At 45.8% G+C, this 24,140-nt stretch overlaps 1 protein-coding gene across 1 annotated transcript in view; it reads left to right on the top strand.

The window, feature by feature from the left end:
* The window catches only part of ULK2 (unc-51 like autophagy activating kinase 2), a 149,678-nt gene that overhangs the window by 61,736 nt on the left and 63,802 nt on the right, over window positions 1-24,140 (top strand). Inside the window, exons 11-12 of the mRNA XM_081945398.1 lie at window positions 10,676-10,726; window positions 13,734-13,822. Of these exons, the coding sequence (XP_081801524.1) occupies window positions 10,676-10,726; window positions 13,734-13,822 (140 nt within the window). The remainder of the gene's footprint in view (window positions 1-10,675; window positions 10,727-13,733; window positions 13,823-24,140) is intronic.

The following is a 24,140-nucleotide window of genomic DNA, read 5'->3' as shown; positions in this document are numbered from 1 at the left end:
AGAAGGTCTGTGGCCGTAAATCCTCCCTCGAAAGACTTTGCTGGATGTGAAAGAGCAGAATTCACAGCTAATTAATAAAAGGGTTTTTTGTCGGGACCAGGAGTTTGCTTCAGGCTCTTGGGAACTGTCTCGGTCAGAACACCCGCCCCCGCTCTATGCTGTCCTAATCAGGCACATTTTTGAGGCCCGGGCGCACGCATGCAGACCCGGATTGGGTGGGCCTGGCCAAAGCAATGTGGGCCGACCCCTTACCATTTCCAGGACAGCTGCACGGTCCATATCCGTTGCACTCTTTCTAGAGTCTGGACATCTTTTTTTATAGCACGGGGGCCCTCGACCTCTGACCGCAATTGGGACCAGAATTTAGATTGCTAAACGAGCTGGTTCTTAAGCAACCCGTGCCTGATTTTGCAACTTTTTTTATAGTGGTTGAGCAAATCTCTGCCGTTGTTAAGTGAATCCTGGGGTCATTAAGCAAATACAGATTTCCTCCTTGACTTTGCTTCTCAGAAGGCGTCTGGGAAAGTTGCCAATGGTGATCGCGTGATAGTAGTGCAAATGGGTGTGGAGCCTTCTTGGAACTGCTGAAAAGATTGTGTTGTAGAAGGCTCCACGCCCATTTGCATCACTCAGGTGACCCTGAAGACACAGAGAAACCTCCAAGTGGCCTCAAGGACCCTCTAAAAGGATGCAAATGACCAGCTGTCTGCAAGGAGCTTCAATCCTTCCCTTCACCACCATCCGGTCAGAGCTGAAGGAGCTTCTTGGATGAGAAGCGAAACGTCTTCAAAGACAAAGCATTTGCCTCTAGGAAAAAAGCACCTTTAGGACAACCATGACCTTGATGATGGAGAATCTCCGTAGACCTTTAGCCATACAATTTGGGATGAAGACCCATGGAGTAGGAGGGAGTAGGAATTTGGGAATAGGACGGAGAATGGATTTCCCGAGAAAAGAATTGCAGACTACAGGAACCATTTGCACCACTCAGGTGACCCTGAGGACACCGATAAACCTCCAAGTGGCCTCAACAACCCTCTAAAAGGATGCAAATGACCAGCTTTTCTCCAAGGAGTAGAAATCCCTTCCGTTCCCCACCATCCAGTCAGAGCTGAAGACGTTTCTTGGATGGGAAGCAAAATGTCTTCAAAAGAAAAAACAAGAAAGTCCTGTTGCCTCCTGAAAAAAGCACCTTTGGGACAACCATGACCAGGATGACGGAGAATCTCTACAGACTTTTAGCTATGCAATTTGGGATGAAGACTCTTGGAATGGTTGTGGGAGTAGGAATGGATTTCCAGAGGAAGAAAAATTGCAGACTAATAGGAACTATTTGCACCACTCAGGGGACCCTGAGGACACAGATAAACCTCCAAGTGGCCTCAACAACTTTCTACAAAGGATGCAAATGACCAGCTTGTCTGCAAGGAGTAGAAAACCTTCTATTCCCCACCATCCAGTCAGAGCCCAAGAAGCTTCTTGGAGGAGGAGCAAAACATCTTCAAAGAAAAAGCAGAAAATCCAGTTGCCTCTTTGGGGGGGCGGGGTGGTGGTAAAAAAAGCACCTATAGGACAACCATGAATCTCCATAGACAAGCTGCGCACTTGTTGCAAGAGACAAATTTAGCCCCTCTCCACAACTTCTGAAAGCAACGGTGTCTCTTTTCTGCTTCCTACGAGGCTGTCCTTTGACGCAGCTGCTGTTGCCTGAAGGACTTGCCGACAGATGCCCCATTCACGCTTTTGAAGGACCTTTCTGGAATCAGATCTAAAACTCAGCAGGTTCATGGCATCCCAAGGCTTGGCTGGTGCTTCCCAGCCCCTTATGCCTACCCCAGTGTTTTTCAACCTTGGCAACTTGAAGATGTCCGGACTTCAACTCCCAGAATTCCCCAGCCAGCGAATGCTGGCTGGGGAATTCTGGGAGTTGAAGTCCGGACATCTTCAAGTTGCCAAGGTTGAAAAACACTGGCCTACCCCAAACCTTGCCTACCCCAAGGGGACTCTTCCCCACAGCTGCCTCCCAAGTAGGACAACGGGAGAGAGCAAAATCAAAACGGCCAACTTGTAGCATAAGCCCTTCCCCAAGCCACCCCTCGCCCAGTGCCAGCTTCAGAACCAACCAGCCAACCTTTTATTATGGATCGAAAAAAACCGGAATGAAAAATCATCATTCGAAAATAAATCGGAACAGAGTAAATTCCCCGTTAGTGGCAAAATCACCTGCCTTGTTTTATAGACAGTTCAGGGAGTCCTCGACCACAATGGCGCTCAGCATTATTATTTTTTGCTAGGTGAGACGGTTGTTAAGTGAAATTCCCCCCCCCCCTCCGTTAATGAACTTCCTGGCCACAATAGTGCAAGTAAATCACTGCAGTTGTTAAGTTAGTTAGCAACGTGGTTGCTAAGTGAATCCGGCTTCCCCATTGACTTTGCTTGGTGATCACATGATCCCGGGTGTCAGACTTTTCACAACTTGTACCTCTAGGTCAGCAGAGCTGGCTGGGGAATTCTGGGAGTTGAAGTCCACAAGTCTTAAAGTTGCCAAGTTTGGACACCCCTGCTCTAGAAAGAAACAATCCTTGGCTTGAGAAAGGTATAGTTAATTAGAATTGGAATAGGATAGCAATTAGCACTTAGACTTCTATTCCGCTTCGCAGTGCTTTTACAGCCCCCTCTAAGCGGTTTACAGAGTCTGCCTCTTGCCCCCAACAATCTGGGTCCTCGTTTTACCCACCTGGGAAGGACGGAAGGCTGAGTCAACCCTGAGCCTGGTGAGATTTGAACTGCGAAATTGCAGGCAGCTGGCAGGCAGCAGAAGGAGCCTGCAGTAATGCACTCTAACCACTGCACCACCGCAGCTCATAGAATAGAATAGAATAGAACAGAACAGAACGGAATAAAACAGAACAGAATCATTCAGAATGGAGCTGGGAGGGACCTTGAAGGTCTTCGTCCAACCCCCTGCTCAGGCAGGAAACCCTACACCACTTCAGACAAACGGTTGCCCAATCTCTTATTTAAAATTTCCAGTGTTGAACCCTTTACAACTTCTGCAGGCAAGTTGTTCCACTGATTAATTTTTCTCCTTAGTTCTAAGTTGCTTCTCTCCTTGATTAGTTTCCAGCCATTGCTTCTTGTCCTGCCCTCTGGTGCTTTGGAGAATAGCTTGACCCCCCCTTTTCTTTGTGGCAGTCTCTGAGATACTGGAAAATTGCAGTCATGTCTCCCCTAGTCCTCCTCCTCTTTCTAGACAGACCCAGTTCCAGCAACCGTTCTTTGTATGTTTTAGCCTCCTTGTCATGTTTATTTAGTGTAGAATTGGAGGTGGTGACTCTTCAAGAGCTGTATGAAACTAAATTTCATTTTTAATGTATGCCAGTTAGTGTACATTCAAAATGACAAAGCTATTCTATTACATTCCATTCTTTTCTCTATTTTCTATTCTATTCTATATTCCATTCCATTCCTTCTTTTCTCTATTTTCTATTCCATTCCATTCTATATTCTATTCTCTATTTTCTATTCCATTCCATTCCATTCCATTCTTTTGTCTATTTTCTATTCCATTCCATTCTCTATTCTATTCTCTATTTTCTATTCCATTCCATTCTATATTCTAGTCCATTCCATTCTATTCTCTTATTTTCTATTTCATTCTATTCTCTATTTTCTATTCCATTTCATTCTCTATTCTATTCTCTATTTTCTATTCCATTCTATTCTATATTCCATTCTATTCTCTTATTTTCTATTTCATTCTATTCTCTTCTATATTCGATTTCATTCCATTCTATTCTCTTATTTTCTCTATATTCCATTCCATTCTATTCTATATTCCATTCCATTCTATTCTCTTATTTTCTATTTCATTCTATTCTCTTCTATTCCTTTCCATTCTATTCTTTTCTCTATTTTCTATTCCATTCCATTCTATATTCGATTCCATTCTATTCTTTTCTCTTATTTTCTATTTCATTCTATTCTCTATTTTCTATTCCATTCCATTCTATTCTTTTCTCTATTTTCTATTCCATTCTATTCTATATTCCATTCCATTCTATTCTTTTCTCTATTTTCTATTCCATTCCATTCTATATTCGATTCGATTCCATTCTATTCTCTTATTTTCTATTTCATTCTATTCTCTATTTTCTATTCCATTCCATTCTATTCTATTCTCTATTTTCTATTCCATTCCATTCTATTCTTTTCCCTATTTTCTATTCCACTTCATTCTATATTCTAGTCCATTCCATTCTGTTCTATTCTATTCCCTAGAGGACAATTATATAAAAAAAAGAGTAGTAGATCCTTTCTCAGTGACTTCCAAGCCCTGCATCTAGCCAGATGGGTCTTTTATTATCTGGGTTGAGCTCTTTCAGTCCAGCGATTAAATCTGGATTGATTTCCTGATGGCATCTCATTTTTTTTCTTTTTTTTTTCTTTTGGTCCACAAAAACTCTAATTGACATAAGAGGGCATTAAAAAAAAAAGCCAATACCCGCAGAATGGGCAATTTCTCCCCTGTGTTTGTCACTTCGGCTCAGTGGTTGGTTCGGTGCCCAGCCATGCCCGGCAATGGTGGATTGGGAATGCTTCCAGTCAGGGTCTGGTAAACAGCACAAGATGCTTAGATAATCCTCAATTTCTTAGAAACACAGCCACGTTCCAAGGTTGTGTTTATTTCTTTCAAGTCACATTTAAAAGCAGGAACAAGCTGTAGGCAGCTTGTAAAGTCGGACCCGTTGCGTTAATGATTAACAATAAAATAAATAAATAAGGTGGCTAGAACAAAACCAGCTCTGAAAATAGCTTTGCCAAGTTATTTATAGCACTGACGTCTAACGTCTTTCTTGGCTCTTGCGATTGTTGTCTGGGAAAAGTTTCTGACGAAATTCTCCTGTTGCCAGACTGAAATTGTGGATCAGCTGATGCCCAGGAGATGGAAAACAATTGCTCCAATTTGACTTTTAATTGCCTGCAGGAAAGAATGGGCTTGTTTTGCTATTTTATTATTTTCTCCCCTTTGCCCATATTTCTCTCTGCCTGGAATTGAGCAAACTTTGTTCTCTGTTGAAAACAAATTCTCAGAAAGATGTGACTCCGCAAACAACCGAGAAAGGAGAAAGGGTGGGGAGAGAAGAGAAGAGAGGAATGATATTTTAGAACTCTTATCCTTTGTTGTTCAGCCTTTGTCTGGAAATTGGAATGGATTTCTTTAAAGCATTTGTATCTGCAACTAGTCCATGATTTACGACCACGTTGGAGCCCCATTTTTTTAAAAATTAAAGGTTTTTTTTAAAATATAAACATTCCATCTTTCCTTAAACAGTGTGTTATCTGGGTATACCGTATTTTTCGGAGTATAAGACGCACCTTTTTTCCTAAAAAAAAAGTGGCTGAAAATCTGGATGCGTCTTATACACTGAATACAGCAATTTTTGCCTCCCCCCCCCCCTTTTTTTTTTTTTTTTTTTTGCAAAAATGGCCCTGCGGGGGGTTTGGGAGGCTTCCAGAGAGCTCCCGGGGGCTGGGGAGACTGTTTTTTGCGCCACCCCCCCCCCCCACCAGCAGCACTCTATAAGCCTCCATAAGGCTATGCATGCAATTTCTTTGACAAAAAAACAGGCCCGTTTTCTGCTCGTTTTTGGGCCCCCTCACCCCCCAGGAGCACTCTGCAAACCCCCCCAAGACTAGTCATACCTTTTTCTTAAGGGCCAATTTTGGGAGGTTTGCAGAGTGCAAAAACTCCCCCCCCCCTCCTTTGGAAAGCTCTTTAACTGATTGATGAGGATTACATTGATTAAGTGCTATGCCAGCAGAAACCAAGTCTTAGGTGCTGCAGATTGTCAGCTATTTCCTTCTCCAGCACATGGATAAATACACCTGGAAACATCTACCTACCTACTGTATTTCCCTCTCTCCCTCTCAACCTACCTAGTCTCTCTCTCTCTCTCTCCCCCTATTTCTCTCTATTTCTCTTCCTATCCCTCTACCTACCTACATACACACACTCTCTCTCTCCCTACCTACCTACTGTATTTCTCTCTCTATCCCTCTACCTACCTAATTACTCTCTCCCTACCTACCTACTGTATTTCTCTCTCTCTTGCTTCCTCTCTGTCCCTCTATCTGCCTACCTATTTTTATTTTTAATTTGCCTCTTCAAAAGCTTGGTGCATCTTATACTCCGAAAAATACGGTAAATACTCATGCAATAACCATCAAAATTTACATCATTCACATCGATATTAATTCTCTATTAAACAGTTGAACATGGTAAACCTGTTCGTTTTTTCCTCTTAATGTATCTTCTAATAAAAATGTGCTAACATTAAATATAATAATCCTTATCATCATGCTAACAATTATCATATTATTTATATCTCTATCTTAACATATTTTATGCTTTTCTTTAATATCCTTTTATTGCCAACTTCCTTTTTTATTCTCTAACCCTTGATAAAGTAATTCCCATATTCAGTTTGTTCTTTCTCTTTAATTGCCAGCGTCCATCTGTTCATTTCTGCACATTCTAACATTTTCCTAATCGTCTTCTCATCAATAGGGATCTCATCGCTTTTCCAATATTGCGCAAATACAATTCTAGCTGCAGTTAATGCATGAATAGTATGGGGTTCTCTTTACTATAAGTTTCAGAATTTCAGAAATTTGGAGCCCCAAATTTTCGTTGCTATTTGAGACAGTTAACTGAGTTTTGCCCTGTTTTAAGACGGTACGTGCCACAGATGTTACGTGAAATCACTGCAGTTAAGTTGGTAGCACGGTTGTTAAGTGAATCTGGCTTCCCCGTGCATTTTGCTTGTCAGAAGGTTGGCAAAAGGGGTAACTGTGTGTCTGTGAGCCTGTTGCCAAGTACCGTATTTTTCAGAGTATAATACGCACCTCCCCCCCCCCCCTTAAAAGAGTGTGTAAATGTTGGTGTGTCTTATACACTGAATACAGCCACTTTTGGCCTCCCGAAACATCCCGTTTTTGCCTTCCCCCAGCCCCCAGGAGCACTCTGCAGGCTTCAGCAAGGCTGGGGGAAGGGGAAAATGCCCCTGTTTTTGCAGAAACGGAGGCATTTTCCCCTTCTCCCAACCCTGCTGAAGCCTGCAGAATACTCCTGGGGGCCGGGCAGGACAAAAACGTTTTTTTTCTTGCTTACCTCTTTGAAATCTTGGTGCGTCTTATACACCGGTGCGTCTTATATTCTGAAAAATACGGTATTCGAATTTTGAGCCCTTGACTATGGGGATGCTGTAACAGTTGTGTGAAAAACAGTGACGGCATTTTTTTTTTTTGTGCCTGAAGGCGGGACTAGAACTCAGAGTCTGCTCGTAATTGGCACAAAATCATCCAACCGACTTTTTATGCTTAAGGGGAACTAGAACTCCCTGTCTCCTGGTGATTGGCCCAAAATCATCCAGCCAACTTTCACGCTTAAGGCAGGACTAGAACTCTCCGTCTCCTGGTGATTGGCTCAATCAAATCCTTGCTCAGATCTTTTGAGACACAAGGACACGGGGTCCAATGGAAATGTAATTGGCAAGATAAGAAATATTTCGAGCCCTTTGAAAGCAGATTTGCTCCGTCGGCTCTTGCAAGCTCATCACCCGGGACAGTCTGTTCTCGTCCCAGGTAACGCGACTGGTTTTTTTCCCCCCGGCACATTTTTTTTTTCAAGACCGTTCCCATCTGGATTTCAGAACACCCTGTTCTGCCTTTGGATGTCCAATCTTTTCCTCCAGGGGTTTCAAGCGTTCCAGGTGGCTGACGTTCTCTCGGTTTTAGCCGTTGTTTGCTTTGCCAACACACACACACACACACACACCTTGCTTTAAGCTTTGTTAATCATCCCCCCACCAACAATTCACGGCAGAAAACACACAGAGCATTTTGTTTTCACTGGGGGAGGTTTGTGGGAGGCGTGTGGCGAACATCCGCCCCATAATCATTGTCACACCCACACATACAAAACACACACTGTTTTTCCTGCGAAGTGCCAAGGAACCTTTTGTCACTAAAAGGATGACTTCTTGTCCCACCTGGAAGGTTAAAGGGCGAACGCTTTTCTTGTTTGTTGAAGAACACTAGGTGAGATGGTGTTTCAACTGCCAAACGGTTGCAGTTATTGCACAACAAAGCATGCACACGCCCACACATGCCTGTGGGAGTTTGTGTGTCCTTTTGTATAGCCCCAACAACAGTGTTATGCAGTTGTAGATTTGTCCCCTCTCTAGAACCAAGGCCAGCTGCCTTTGTCCTTTTTTAAAGTTTTAAGAGCAGAAGCGATCTAAGAGTACAGCTAGTTTTTGACTTGCAACTACAAATGAACCCCAAAATTTTTTGTTGCTTAAGCGAAACATTTGTTAAGTGAGTTCTGCCCCATTTTACGACTTTCCTTGACACATTTAGAATAACAGAGTTGGAAGGGACCTTGGAGGTCTTCTAGTCCAACGCAATCAAAATTGTGAGATTAAAAAAAAAATAGGATGGTTGGATAAAAAAAGCTTTGATAGAACAAAGATAACAAAGGGGTGGAAGGGACCTTGGAGGTCTTCTAGTCCAACCCCCTGCTTAGGCAGGAAACCCTATATTATTTCAGACAAATGGTTGTCTAATCTCTTCTTGAAAACATCCAGTGTTGGAGCATTCACAACTTCTGGGAGTAAGTTCTTCCACTAATAATTGTCCTCAATGTTAGGAAGTATCTCCTTATTTCCAGGTTGCTTCTCTCCTTGATTAGTTTCCACCCATTGCTTCTTGTTCTACCCTCAGGTGCCTTGGAGAATAGTTTGACTCCCTCTTCTTTGTGGCAACCCCTGAGATATTGGAACACTGCTATCATGTCTCCCCTAGTCCTTCTTTCTCTTAAACTAGACATACCCAGTTCCTGCAACCGTTCTTCATATGTTTTAGCCTCCCTTAATCATCCTTGTTGTTCTCTACACTCTTTCCAAAGTTTCAACCTTTTTTTTAAATATTGTGGTGACCAGAACTGGACGGCGTATTCCAAATGATAGAAAAAGCCCCAGGATGCCCCACCTATGGTAAAAGCCTGCCAGTTTCTGCCCATAATGAAGATGCCCTCTTTATTGATCCAATTGCCCCTTCGGCAAGCTCGGAAGGGCAGAGAGTCGTCTGGGAGGAGAGCTGATAAGGCCTCCACATTCAGTTTTGGTCGCCACGATGTGAAAAAGATGCGGAGATTCTAGAAAGAGTGCAGAGAAGAGCAACAAAGAGGATTAGGGGATTGGAGGCTAGTCAAGTTTTCTAATGATGCCATAATTGATTCGTAATAATTGAGCCAATGTTTTAATACAAAAACCAGTGATTGATTGATTGATTTTAATAATTTTATTGTTTTAATTAAACAAAAAACACACACAAAAACATTCTTCATTACATCTTCCAGAAAGCATGTCGATTGGTTACAAATAAATTTCGTGCGTTACGACAATCGTTCTTTATACTTCATTCATATTGAATTGTACATTTTAAATCAAAAATCTTTATACCATCGATATACCATCATTCTCATTTAACTATATTTGTTTAAACGTGCTTTTGTCTAGAATCATTTATATTTATATTATAATAAATCTAGACAAAAATTTATTACTGGAATCTATAAGTACCCAGGAGAGATTACATCTTTATAACAAAATCTAAACAAAAAAATATTAATAAAATTAATAAATCTTTTCCCCAGGTTCCATATTATAGTTTAGTTTATAGTTAGAGTTGTTATTTCATTATTAATGTCATGATGGGTTATCTGTTAAAACCAGTGATTTATTAATAGCTCCATTAGGCTAATGTAACCTAGACCTCCAGTCGGCCTCTGTATGCTTGTTTTTGATATGTCTGAAGATACTCCTCAGTGGAAGGAGGGAGATTGTCTGCCCTGGGCAAGCCCGCCTGCTACGTGGGAGAGGCACTGGTTTCATCTTGGGTGGAGAAGGGGAGGCTGCCTTCCCATGTGCTTCTCGTCACCTCAAGGGGAGTGTTTCTCAACCTTGGTGACGTTAAGTCCTGTGGACTTCAACTCCCAAAATCCCCCAGGCTGGGGAATTCTGGGAGTTGAAGTCCAGAGGACTTAACGTCGCCAAGGTTGAGGAACACTGCTCAAGAGGATCTAATCACTATATGGAAACGTTTATGCCAGAAATGTCGCACTACGTCCGATGTTTTTAATGTTTACTTAATTAAAAAAAACTTTTTTAAAAAAGATCAAATGGGTGGACTTCCAACTCCCAAAGTACCCCAGGCAGCATGAGGTATTCTGGGAGTTGAAGTCCACCCCTCTGAAAATGGCTCATGTTAGGAAACACCGATGTAATAAATAGAAACCTCTTTCAGCTTGGTTTTCTCTGGATGCTTTGGGACGGCATCTCCCACCAGCTGGGAAGCGACAGTCACGAGACACCAGAAGAGATTCCAGCTCTGCCACAGATCACTCAGGATCACAGGCCGGTCACTGCGCGAAGCCAAAGGGGTGGGGCACGTCCTCTTTAAAGTCCCAGGGGACGGCGTTGCCCCTGCCTTCGGGAGCCTTTGCCTACCCACGTACGATCATGAGTGCTTCCTTAGCCACAAGTGGGCTTGGGATCGTCAAGGCGGTTTCTAACCTCCGTTTGTGGTGTTTTTTCCTCTTCTCTTACAGAAGCTTTCTTCAATCACCCGTTCCTGGATCAAGTGTCGACGGTCAAAAAATGTAAGCCGAAATGCCCTTCTCAACTGACCCTTTCGGCTTTCCGTAAGGTGAAAGATTAGAGGTGTCAAACTCGATGTCGTTGAGGGCCGCATCAGGATTGCGTTTGACCTGGGGGGAGGGGTGTGTGGCCAGGGTTGGGGAGTGGCCAGCTCAACGCCATGCTTGTTGGGGCCGCCTGCGGTAGCCCAAGCACTCTGCCAGTGAAAACTGGATCCCGAGCTCCGTTTTCGGCTGGGACGGCCTCCTGCAATCCTCTGCCAGTGAAAATGGAGCTCCGGAGGACGCACGTGACCCTCGGGAGCTCCGTTTTTGGCCACGATGGCCTCCAGTGGCACTGCTGGCCCGTCCGCTGTTTCTAGAGCAGCCTCACGAGCCGGATACGGCCCCCGAGCCTTGAGTTTGACACCCCTGACCTAGCTTTTTCCTTCAGGCTTTTGGGATGGGAGGCTAAAGGGTTGGCGGATTTGTCCGTTTTCACCTTGATTGATTTCAAAGACAGGTAGTCCTCGACTTAACGACCACAAAGGAGCCCAAAATGTATGCGGTTGAACGAGAAATTTGTTGTGTTTTGCCTCCCATTTTAACAACTTTCCTTACCACATTGGTTAAGTGTACCACTGGATTGGATTGGATTTATTAGATTTATATGCCACTCTTCTCCCAAGGACTCAGGGCGGCTTACAGCATTAAAAAACACATAGTACAAAAGTTAAAAGGAAATTAGAAACAGTCCAAAAAACAAACCCAATTTATATAACACTGACATTTTAAAAATGAGATAAAATTAACAGGCCAGGCCGGCTTGCTGCAAAAGCCAACTTTTTAGGGCGCATCGGAAGGACCGGAGGTCGGGGATTACGCGAAGCTCCGGGGGCAGCTCATTCCAGAGGGAAGGCGCTCCCACAGAGAAGGCTCTCCCCCTGGGGGTCACCAGCCGACACTGTCTGGCCGACGGCACCCTGAGGAGGCCAACTCTGTGGGATCGTACTGGACAGTGGGAGGCTACTGGTGGCAGTAGGTGGTCTCGCAGGTACCCTGGGCCTAGGCCATGGAGCGCTTTAAAGGTCATAATTAGTACCTTGAATTGCACCCGGAAAACAACCGGCAACCAGTGCAGGCCGCCTAAAAGGGGTGTGACATGGGAGCACCTAGGTACCCCCATGACAACCCGCGCGGCCGCATTCTGGACCAGCTGAAGCCTCCGGGTGCTCTTCAAGGGCAGCCCCATGTAGAGAGCGTTGCAGTAGTCCAGGCGAGAAAGGACGAGAGCGTGAGTGACTGTGCACAGAGCATCCTGATCCAGGAAGGGGCGCAACTGACATACCAGGCGAACCTGCCATCGTTAAATTAGTAACATGGTTGTTAAGTCAATCTGGTTTTCCCATATTTTTCAGAAGGTCACAAAAATTTGATCACATGACCCTGGGACACTGCAACCATTGTAAATATGAGTCAGTTGTCAAGCATCTGAATATAAATCCCATGACCATAGGGATGTTGCAATGGCCGTAGGTGTGAAAAACTGTCGTAAGTTACTTTTTTCAGTGCCGTTGTAATTTTGAACAGTCACTAAGAGAACTGTCGTAAGTCGGGGACTACCTGTAGAGTGTTTTTGGAGCTGATGTGTGTTATTTCAACATCAAGACTATTGCTTTGGGTTAATAGTTTGGTTGCTTATTTTTTAGAGGTAGTCCTTGACTTACGACCAAAATTGAGCTTTCTCAATTGAAATTGAAAGTTCTGTTACTAAGTGGGACAGTTGTTAAGTGAGTTTTGCCCCATTTTACGACTGTCTGATCACCGTTGTTAGGTTATTGGCACGGTTGTTAAGCAAATCTGGCTTCCCCCATTGACTTGGCTTGTGAGAGAGTCACAAAAGTTGATCACATGACCGCAGGACACACCGTCATCAATAGGAATCACTTGCCAAGTGTCTGGATTTTTGATCGTGTGACCATGGGGATGTTGCAACGGTCGTTAAGCATGAATAACGATCCTAAGTCACTTTTTTCAGTGCCGTTGTCACTTCGGACGGTCACTAAATGAACTGTTGTAAGTCGAGGACCCCCTGTACTCAAGTGGCCAGAGAGTGTGGCAGGGCTGCTGCCGGATGGATGTGTGAGTGTCTGGCAGGTTATTAACCTAGAGGAGCTGGGGCACAGGGAGGGGAGACCTCCCCAAACAACCGTCTTTCCCACCGTCTTCCCCACTGACTTTGCTTATGGGGAAGACTGCAGGAAAGGTCACAAACGGCGAATCACATCAGCGAAAGACACTGCAACCATCATGAGTGCCAGCCAATTCCCACCTGCCCCCGATCATGATGACATGACCCCAGGGCCACTGGGATGGCTGGAACGTCAAGGCCATAAGCCCCCCTCATCCAGTGCTGTCGCAATTTTGAACCGCTACTGAAAGAGCAGTTATTAACCGAGGACTACCTTGTCTTGTTATCTGCTTCAGTATTTGCACACTCTAGACTGGGGGTCTCCAAATTTGGCAACTTTAAAACATGTGCACTTCAACTCCCAGAATTCTCCATCCAAACTTAACCACTTTAAGACTTCTGGACTTCCAACTCCCAGAATTCCCCATCCAGCACTTGGCAACTTTAAGACTTGGGACTTCAATTCCCAAAATTCCTCAGCCAGCCATGCTGGCTGGGGAATTTTGGGAGTTGAAGTCCACAAGTCTGGCTGGGGAATTTTGGGAGTTGAAGTCCACAAGTCTGGCTGGGGAATTCTGGGAGTTGAAGTCCACAAGTCTGGCTGGGGAATTCTGGGAGTTGAAGTCCACAAGTCTGGCTGGGGAATTCTGGGAGTTGAAGTCCATAGGTTTTAAAGTGGTTAAGTTTGGAGACTCCTCATCTAGACTGCAGCCCCCTGGAGGCATGCACCTGCCCAGGTACCCTGCAAGAGTGATGATTGTCCTTTTGAAATTGTTCCTGTTTTGCAGCCCACCTGCCTGTGGAGTCATTCCTTCCTTTTCTCTCTCCCTCTCCATTCAGCTTGCCCTGTACCTGTTCCAGCCCCTGCTGGGTCAGTCTCTGGCGGATCCTGTGGGAGCTCCCCCTCCTGCCGGTTTGCTTCTCCCCCAGTAAGTTCTGCTCAGATTTGGAAAATTGGTTCTCTGTATTTCTGAATTTGAGGGGCGGGGGGGGGAGGGCAGATGGATGGGCATTTTCTGTGCATCAGTGTCCCCACCACTTATTGATTGTTCTCATTGACAGGAACTTTCTCCTTCGTCCATGTTGGGTTTCTCTTTATTAAGCTTCCATCTTTAATTCCCATCACTCTGTCTTGGGCCTAAGAAATTTACCTATGTAGCAGACTGTATTGCTATTATCACCTCCTTTCTCATGCCCCAACACTGAAAGTCTTTAAGAAGATGCTGGATAGCCATTTGTCTGGAACGGTATAGGGTTTCCTGCCTAGGCAGGGGGTTGGACTAGAAGACCTCCAAGGTCCCTTCCAACTCTACTATTGTATTATTATTGTATTATTATCTTTCCTGCTACTTTCCTCTACTGGTATCTTGTGACTTACCTCTTAGTTGTTTGTGACTTACGATGAATGGCTGTAACTATGATTTATGATATATGTTGTTGTAGGTGTGTACACTGAGGTCTTATGCACCATAGACAAATCCCTTGTGTGTCCAATCACACTTGGCCAATAAAGAATATCTGTTTTGTTCTATTCTATTTTATCCTATTCTTATTCTCTTCCATTCCATTCCATTTTCTTTTCTGTTCTGTTCTTTCTTATTCTGTTCTATTATGATTTCTTATTTTATTCTATTATGATTTATTCTATTCTATTCGATTTTATTCACAAATAGATTAACAAAAGTTGGAAGGGATCTTGTTGGTTATCTATTCCAACCCCCACCCCAATCAGGAGACCCTATACCATTTCTGATAGAGGGCAGTCCAGTCTCTTCTTGAAAGCTTCCAGTAATGAAGCTCCCACAACTTTATTCTGTTCTGTTCTATTCTATTCTATTCACCAGACTTATATACCACTTCACAGTGCTTTTACAGCCCCCTCTAAGCAGTTTACAGAGTCAGCCTCTTGCCCCCAACAATCTGGGTCCTCATTTTACCCACCTCGGAAAAATGGAAGGCTGAGTCAAACTTACATTACAATTGCAGAGTTGGAAGGGACCTTGGAGGTCTTCTAGTCCAACCCCTGCCTAGGCAGGAAACCCTATACCGTTTCAGACAAATGGTTATCCAACATCTTCTTAAAGACTTCAAGTGTTGGGGCATTCACAACTTCTGGAGGCAACTTCTGTTCCACTGATTAATTGTTCTAACTGTCAGGGAATTTCTCCTCAGTTCTAAGTTGCTTCTCTCCTTGATTAGTTTCCACCCATTGCTTCTTGTTCTACCCTCAGGTGCCTTGGAGAATAGTTTGACTCCCTCTTCTTTGGGGCAACCCCTGAGATATTGGAAGACTGCTATCATGTCTCTCTTAGTCCTTCTTTTCATTAAACTAGACATCCCCAGTTCCTGCAACCGTTCTTCATATGTTTTAGTCTCCAGTCCCCTAATCCTCTTTGTTGCTCTTCTCTGCACTCTTTCTAGAGTCTCCACATCTTTTCTACATCATACCTTGAGCCGGTCAGGATTGAACTCCTGGCTGTGGGCAGAGTTAGCCTGAAATACTGGATTATAACAACTGTACCACCATGGCTGTGTGCCTCCCTCCCCTCCCTCTTTCCTTCCTTCCTTCGCAATAGTACTTACATACTGCTCCAAACCTCTCACAGTGTTTACAGAGTCAGCCTCCTGCCCCCCCTCCAACAATCTGGGTGCTCCTTTTACCCACCCTGGATAGAATGGAAGGCTGAGTCAACCTTCAGCCGGTCAAGATTGAACTGTTGGCAGCCGGCAATCAGCAGAAGTAGCCTGCCGTGCTGCATTCTAACCCCTGCGCCATCGCGCGGCTCTTAAGATCTGGTTAGGCCAGTAGGCCTCGGACCCTCAGGGACAGGTGAACGAGTAGCTTTCTTCTTCTTCTCATTAACATCCCTTCCTCCGCGCTTTCCTTTGTTCTCGCTTTGGTTTTATGGTGTTTTTTTTTAATGCGCCTTTTTAATGCTTAACAGCGACAACGGCTTTTAGGTATTGATTAACCACGTTCGCTTTGTGGTACGCCGGCCGGCGTTGCTTCTTTGACGAAACGGGCGGCCCCATCAACGAGCGTGAATAAAGGAAATGAAATATTGTGTGAACTGGGCCGAAGAACTTCTTTACTTGTGAACTTTGATTTATAAAGGTTTTTTTTTTCATTTTCATAACAAATAACCACAGGTCTACTATTACATAACCAACATCATATTATATTGTTAAATGTTTACATCAATTCGTCTCACCATCAACTCCCAAAAACAATTATTGTCTCGTCTGCTCTCCATACACCGTATTTATACCCTATTCTTTTCCCTCTCTCCTCCTCCCTACTTCCTCCTTTCTTCCCTCTGTTCATCCTTCTCTTCTCTACGTCCCCTTGCTATCTCCTTCTCCTCTCTCCCCTTTCCACTCCTTCTTTCTCTCCTCCTCTCCCCTCCCCCTCTCTTCTTCCCTTACCTCTTTCCTCTACTCCACACTCTTCATCTCATTTACTTGGTGTTTTTCAGCCTCTGAGCAAACTCCATTTTATGTTGATGGGGTGTTTATCATTCCTTTTCAGTATACATATTTAATTTTAACATATATCTTCCTCCTTTTTTTAAAAGAAGAAAAAGTATACATATATAATAATTGCATTTTTAAACCCACCCACAGTATTTTTTACTATCGGTTCAGGCGAACTGGCTCGAACCAGTAGCATTTCACTCCTGTGTGCAGGGGGGAGAGGGGGTGTCGCACACGCATGAGCGGGGGAAAGGGGGTCATGCATGCATGCACAGGGAAAGCGGGGCATGCGCGCATTGCACTATGGGTGCACTTTCGGCACACGGAGACAAAAAGGTTAGCCATCTGTTATAGTTGTTAAGGTACCAGGGTGGAGAGTGTGAAACGGTGACTTCTCATGCCACCTTAGCCAGGGAAGCCAGCTAGGTGACTTTGGGCCAATCGCCAGGACCTCCAGTCCAAAGCCCCTGAAGGCAGCACAAGAAACAGTGGAGGGAAACTAATCCAGGAGAGAATTAACTTAGGAGAAATTGCCTGACAGTGAGAACACTTGAATCAATGGAACAAATGGCCTTTGGAAATGGTGGCTGCCCCAACACCGGAGGGGGTTTAAGAAGAGACTGGACAGACACCTATCAGAAATATTATAGGTCTCCTGCGGGAGCAGGGGTTGGACTAGATGACCTTCAAGGTCCCTTCCAACTCTGCTACTGTTACTGAGAAGGTGAGTTCTAGTCCCGCCTTAAACATGAAAGCCGGCTAGGTGACTTTGGGCCAATCACCAGGAGACTGGGAGTTCTAGTCCTGTCTTAGCCATGAAAGCCGGCTGGGTGACTTTGGCCAATCACCAGGAAATGGTGAGTTCTAGTTCCAGTTTAGGCATGAAAGCCAATCTGGTGACTTTGGGCCAATCACCAGGAGTCAGTGAGTTCTAGTTCCACTTTAGGTATGAAAGCCAGCTGGGTGACTTTGGGCCAATCACCAGGAGTCAGTGAGTTCTAGTTCCACTTTAGGCATGAAAGCCAACTGGGTGACTTTGGCCAATCACCAGGAGTCAGTGAGTTCTAGTTCCACTTTAGGCATGAAAGCCAACTGGGTGACTTTGGGCCAATCAACAGGAGACTGGGAGTTCTAGTTCCACTTTAGGCATGAAAGCCAACTGGGTGACTTTGGCCAATCACCAGGAGTCAGTGAGTTCTAGTTCCACTTTAGGCATGAAAGCCAATCTGGTGACTTTGGACCAATCACCAGGAGACAGTGAGTTCTAGTTCCACTTTAGGCATGAAAGCCAACTGGGTGACTTTGGGCCAATCACCAGGAGACAGTGAGTTCTAGTTCCACTTTAGGCATGAAAGCCAATCTGGTGACTTTGGACCAATCACCAGGAGACAGTGAGTTCTAGTTCCACTTTAGGCATGAAAGCCAACTGGGTGACTTTGGGCCAATCAACAGGAGACTGGGATTTCTAGTTCCACTTTAGGCATGAAAGCCAACTGGGTGACTTTGGCCAATTACCAGGAGTCAGTGAGTTCTAGTTCCACTTTAGGCATGAAAGCCAACTGGGTGACTTTGGGCCAATCAACAGGAGACTGGGAGTTCTAGTTCCACTTTAGGCATGAAAGCCAACTGGGTGACTTTGGCCAATCACCAGGAGTCAGTGAGTTCTAGTTCCACTTTAGGCATGAAAGCCAGCTGGGTGACTTTGGGCCTATCACCAGGAGTCAGTGAGTTCTAGTTCCACTTTAGGCATGAAAGCCAGCTGGGTGACTTTGGGCCAATCACCAGGAGTCAGTGAGTTCTAGTTCCACTTTAGGCATGAAAGCCAGCTGGGTGACTTTGGGCCAATCACCAGGAGTCAGTGAGTTCTAGTTCCACTTTAGGCATGAAAGCCAACTGGGTGACTTTGGGCCAATCAACAGGAGACTGGGAGTTCTAGTTCCACTTTAGGCATGAAAGCCAGCTGTGTGACTTTGGGCCTATCACCAGGAGTCAGTGAGTTCTAGTTCCACTTTAGGCATGAAAGCCAGCTGGGTGACTTTGGGCCAATCACCAGGAGTCAGTGAGTTCTAGTTCCACTTTAGGCATGAAAGCCAGCTGGGTGACTTTGGCCAATCACCAGGAGTCAGTGAGTTCTAGTTCCACTTTAGGCATGAAAGCCAGCTGGGTGACTTTGGGCCAATCACCAGGAGTCAGTGAGTTCTAGTTCCACTTTAGGCATGAAAGCCAGCTGGGTGACTTTGGGCCAATCACCAGGAGTCAGTGAGTTCTAGTTCCACTTTAGGCATGAAAGCCAACTGGGTGACTTTGGCCAATCACCAGGAGTCAGTGAGTTCTAGTTCCACTTTAGGCATGAAAGCCAACTGGGTGACTTTGGGCCAATCAACAGGAGACTGGGAGTTCTAGTTCCACTTTAGGCATGAAAGCCAACTGGGTGACTTTGGCCAATCACCAGGAGTCAGTGAGTTCTAGTTCCACTTTAGGCATGAAAGCCAATCTGGTGACTTTGGACCAATCACCAGGAGACAGTGAGTTCTAGTTCCACTTTAGGCATGAAAGCCAACTGGGTGACTTTGGGCCAATCACCAGGAGACAGTGAGTTCTAGTTCCACTTTAGGCATGAAAGCCAATCTGGTGACTTTGGACCAATCACCAGGAGACAGTGAGTTCTAGTTCCACTTTAGGCATGAAAGCCAACTGGGTGACTTTGGGCCAATCAACAGGAGACTGGGATTTCTAGTTCCACTTTAGGCATGAAAGCCAACTGGGTGACTTTGGGCCAATCAACAGGAGTCAGTGAGTTCTCGTTCCACTTTAGGCATGAAAGCCAACTGGGTGACTTTGGACCAATCACCAGGAGATAGTGAGTTCTAGTTCCACTTTAGGCATGAAAGCCAACTGGGTGACTTTGGACCAATCAACAGGAGACTGGGAGTTCTAGTTCCACTTTAGGCATGAAAGCCAACTGGGTGACTTTGGCCAATCACCAGGAGTCAGTGAGTTCTAGTTCCACTTTAGGCATGAAAGCCAACTGGGTGACTTTGGGCCAATCAACAGGAGACTGGGAGTTCTAGTTCCACTTTAGGCATGAAAGCCAACTGGGTGACTTTGGCCAATCACCAGGAGTCAGTGAGTTCTAGTTCCACTTTAGGCATGAAAGCCAGCTGGGTGACTTTGGGCCTATCACCAGGAGTCAGTGAGTTCTAGTTCCACTTTAGGCATGAAAGCCAGCTGGGTGACTTTGGGCCAATCACCAGGAGTCAGTGAGTTCTAGTTCCACTTTAGGCATGAAAGCCAACTGGGTGACTTTGGGCCAATCAACAGGAGACTGGGAGTTCTAGTTCCACTTTAGGCATGAAAGCCAGCTGTGTGACTTTGGGCCTATCACCAGGAGTCAGTGAGTTCTAGTTCCACTTTAGGCATGAAAGCCAGCTGGGTGACTTTGGGCCAATCACCAGGAGTCAGTGAGTTCTAGTTCCACTTTAGGCATGAAAGCCAGCTGGGTGACTTTGGCCAATCACCAGGAGTCAGTGAGTTCTAGTTCCACTTTAGGCATGAAAGCCAGCTGGGTGACTTTGGGCCAATCACCAGGAGTCAGTGAGTTCTAGTTCCACTTTAGGCATGAAAGCCAGCTGGGTGACTTTGGGCCAATCACCAGGAGTCAGTGAGTTCTAGTTCCACTTTAGGCATGAAAGCCAACTGGGTGACTTTGGCCAATCACCAGGAGTCAGTGAGTTCTAGTTCCACTTTAGGCATGAAAGCCAACTGGGTGACTTTGGGCCAATCAACAGGAGACTGGGAGTTCTAGTTCCACTTTAGGCATGAAAGCCAACTGGGTGACTTTGGCCAATCACCAGGAGTCAGTGAGTTCTAGTTCCACTTTAGGCATGAAAGCCAATCTGGTGACTTTGGACCAATCACCAGGAGACAGTGAGTTCTAGTTCCACTTTAGGCATGAAAGCCAACTGGGTGACTTTGGGCCAATCACCAGGAGACAGTGAGTTCTAGTTCCACTTTAGGCATGAAAGCCAATCTGGTGACTTTGGACCAATCACCAGGAGACAGTGAGTTCTAGTTCCACTTTAGGCATGAAAGCCAACTGGGTGACTTTGGGCCAATCAACAGGAGACTGGGATTTCTAGTTCCACTTTAGGCATGAAAGCCAACTGGGTGACTTTGGCCAATTACCAGGAGTCAGTGAGTTCTAGTTCCACTTTAGGCATGAAAGCCAACTGGGTGACTTTGGCCAATCACCAGGAGACTGGGAGTTCTAGTTCCACTTTAGGCATGAAAGCCAATCTGGTGACTTTGGACCAATCACCAGGAGACTGGGAGTTCTAGTTCCACTTTAGGCATGAAAGCCAACTGGGTGACTTTGGGCCAATCAACAGGAGTCAGTGAGTTCTAGTTCCACTTTAGGCATGAAAGCCAACTGGGTGACTTTGGGCCAATCACCAGGAGATAGTGAGTTCTAGTTCCACTTTAGGCATGAAAGCCAACTGGGTGACTTTGGGCCAATCAACAGGAGACTGGGAGTTCTAGTTCCACTTTAGGCATGAAAGCCAACTGGGTGACTTTGGCCAATCACCAGGAGTCAGTGAGTTCTAGTTCCACTTTAGGCATGAAAGCCAGCTGGGTGACTTTGGGCCAATCACCAGGAGTCAGTGAGTTCTAGTTCCACTTTAGGCATGAAAGCCAGCTGGGTGACTTTGGGCCAATCACCAGGAGTCAGTGAGTTCTAGTTCCACTTTAGGCATGAAAGCCAGCTGGGTGACTTTGGGCCAATCAACAGGAGTCAGTGAGTTCTAGTTCCACTTTAGGCATGAAAGCCAGCTGGGTGACTTTGGGCCAATCAACAGGAGACTGGGAGTTCTAGTTCCACTTTAGGCATGAAAGCCAGCTGTGTGACTTTGGGCCTATCACCAGGAGTCAGTGAGTTCTAGTTCCACTTTAGGCATGAAAGCCAGCTGGGTGACTTTGGGCCAATCAACAGGAGTCAGTGAGTTCTAGTTCCACTTTAGGCATGAAAGCCAGCTGGGTGACTTTGGGCCTATCACCAGGAGTCAGTGAGTTCTAGTTCCACTTTAGGCATGAAAGCCAGCTGGGTGACTTTGGGCCAATCACCAGGAGTCAGTGAGTTCTAGTTCCACTTTAGGCATGAAAGCCAGCTGGGTGACTTTGGGCCAATCAACAGGAGTCAGTGAGTTCTAGTTCCACTTTAGGCATGAAAGCCAGCTGTGTGACTTTGGGCCAATCACCAGGAGTCAGTGAGTTCTAGTTCCACTTTAGGCATGAAAGCCAGCTGGGTGACTTTGGGCCTATCACCAGGAGTCAGTGAGTTCTAGTTCCACTTTAGGCATGAAAGCCAGCTGGGTGACTTTGGGCCAATCAACAGGAGTCAGTGAGTTCTAGTTCCACTTTAGGCATGAAAGCCAGCTGGGTGACTTTGGGCCAATCAACAGGAGTCAGTGAGTTCTAGTTCCACTTTAGGCATGAAAGCCAGCTGGGTGACTTTGGGCCTATCACCAGGAGTCAGTGAGTTCTAGTTCCACTTTAGGCATGAAAGCCAGCTGGGTGACTTTGGGCCAATCACCAGGAGTCAGTGAGTTCTAGTTCCACTTTAGGCATGAAAGCCAGCTGGGTGACTTTGGGCCAATCAACAGGAGTCAGTGAGTTCTAGTTCCACTTTAGGCATGAAAGCCAGCTGTGTGACTTTGGGCCAATCACCAGGAGTCAGTGAGTTCTAGTTCCACTTTAGGCATGAAAGCCAGCTGGGTGACTTTGGGCCTATCACCAGGAGTCAGTGAGTTCTAGTTCCACTTTAGGCATGAAAGCCAGCTGGGTGACTTTGGGCCAATCAACAGGAGTCAGTGAGTTCTAGTTCCACTTTAGGCATGAAAGCCAGCTGGGTGACTTTGGGCCTATCACCAGGAGTCAGTGAGTTCTAGTTCCACTTTAGGCATGAAAGCCAGCTGGGTGACTTTGGGCCTATCACCAGGAGTCAGTGAGTTCTAGTTCCACTTTAGGCATGAAAGCCAGCTGGGTGACTTTGGGCCAATCACCAGGAGACAGTGAGTTCTACTCCCGTCTTGAGCACAAAAGCTGATTGAGTAACTGGGCCAACAACCAGGAGACGGTGAGTTCTAGTCCCGCCTTCCATGAAAACCGATTGCGTAACTTTGGGCCAATTACCAGGAGGTAGTGAGTTCTAGTTCTACCTAAGGGATGAAAACCAGCTTGGGGGACTTCGGGCGAATCACCAGAGAAATTTCCTGACAGTGAGAACAATTAACCAGTGGAACAGAAGTTGCCTCCACAAGTTGTAAACGCTCAAAACACTGGAGGTTTTTAAAAAGAGATAATACAATAATAATACAATAGTAGAGTTGAAAGGGACCTTGGAGGTCTTCTAGTCCAACCCCCTGCCTAGGCAGGAAACCCTATACCGTTTCAGACAAATGGCTATCCAACATCTTCTTAAAGACTTCCAGTGTTGGGGCATTCACAACTTCTGGAGGCAACTTCTGTTCCACTGATTAATTGTTCTCACTGTCAGGAAATTCCTTCTCAGTTCTAAGTTGCTTCTCTCCTTGATTAGTTTCCACCCATTGCTTCTTGTTCTGCCCTCAGGTGCCTTGGAGAATAGTTTGACTCCCTCTTCTTTGTGGCAACCCCTGAGATATTGGAACAATATCTTGGACAGCCATTGGTCTGAAGTGGTGTAGGGTTTCCTGCCTAAGCAGGGGTTTGGACTAGAACAGGGGTGGCGAACAAGTTCGACAAAAAGAGCCAAAATTTTAAACTGTGAGAGTCAGAGAGCCACACCACTTCGTTGTGTAAGTTTCGGGAATTCTCCACACTTTGCTTCCTTTTTCTTTGGTGACCTACACCCCCCCCCCAAGGCTTTCCCCAGCATATTTTGCTCTTAGGAGTGGGGCTTATTTTTGTTCCTTTTGCCTCCTCCCCTAGAACTGAAAAATCCCTTCCCTCCGCTCAATTTTTTTTTGTTTATTTCTCTCAAAAAATGCAATAGAATAAACAAAACGCGGAGCTGGACAGGGTACAACCGCGCTATCACCCCTTGCTGCCCGGGGCAGGGTGGGCGGGGAAGCAGATGACCAGGCCCAGAGCTTCGTCTTCCCGTCTCTGTTGTACCAGGCGGGGACGGGAGGGCGTAGCTCCCCCCGCTTCCGTTCCCATTTGGCCTTATAAAAACCGCTTCGAGCGCGCTCGCTCCGCCTGAATGCAAAGAAGTCCGCCGGCGGTCTTGCAGCAGTGTTTCTCAATCGTGGTAATTAGAGCCCAAGTCCATATATGTTAAAAATTGTTAAACTCGGATCGTGCGCTTTGGCGCTAAACTCAGAAGTACGGTCGACGCGACGACGCTTGCCTGCGCTCCACCAGCTCGGCTGGGAACGGAGACGTTTCCTCAGGGTCTCCGTTCCCAGCCGAGCTGGTGGAGCGCAGGCAAGCGTCGTCGCGTCGACCGTACTTCCGGGTTTAGCGCCGAAGCGCGCGATCCGGCAAAGAGCCTCAATCATTTTGGCCGCGAGCCACATGCGGCTCACGAGCCGCGTGTTCGCCACCCCTGGACTAGAAGATCTCTAAGATCCCTTCCAACTCTTGTTATTCTATTCTATCTCAATTCTTCTCTGCACTTTTTCCAAAAGTCTCAAACATGCTGGCTGGGGAATTCTGGGAGTTGAAGTCCACCGGTCTTCAAGTTGCTGACACTTCTGCTATAGAGCGATCGTAATAGGTGGACTTTCCCCACCT

Source organism: Natrix helvetica (genome assembly GCF_964273705.1).
Source record: "Natrix helvetica genome assembly, chromosome: 2".
Lineage (NCBI taxonomy): Eukaryota > Metazoa > Chordata > Lepidosauria > Squamata > Natricidae > Natrix > Natrix helvetica.
This window is presented reverse-complemented; position numbering and strand designations above follow the sequence as displayed.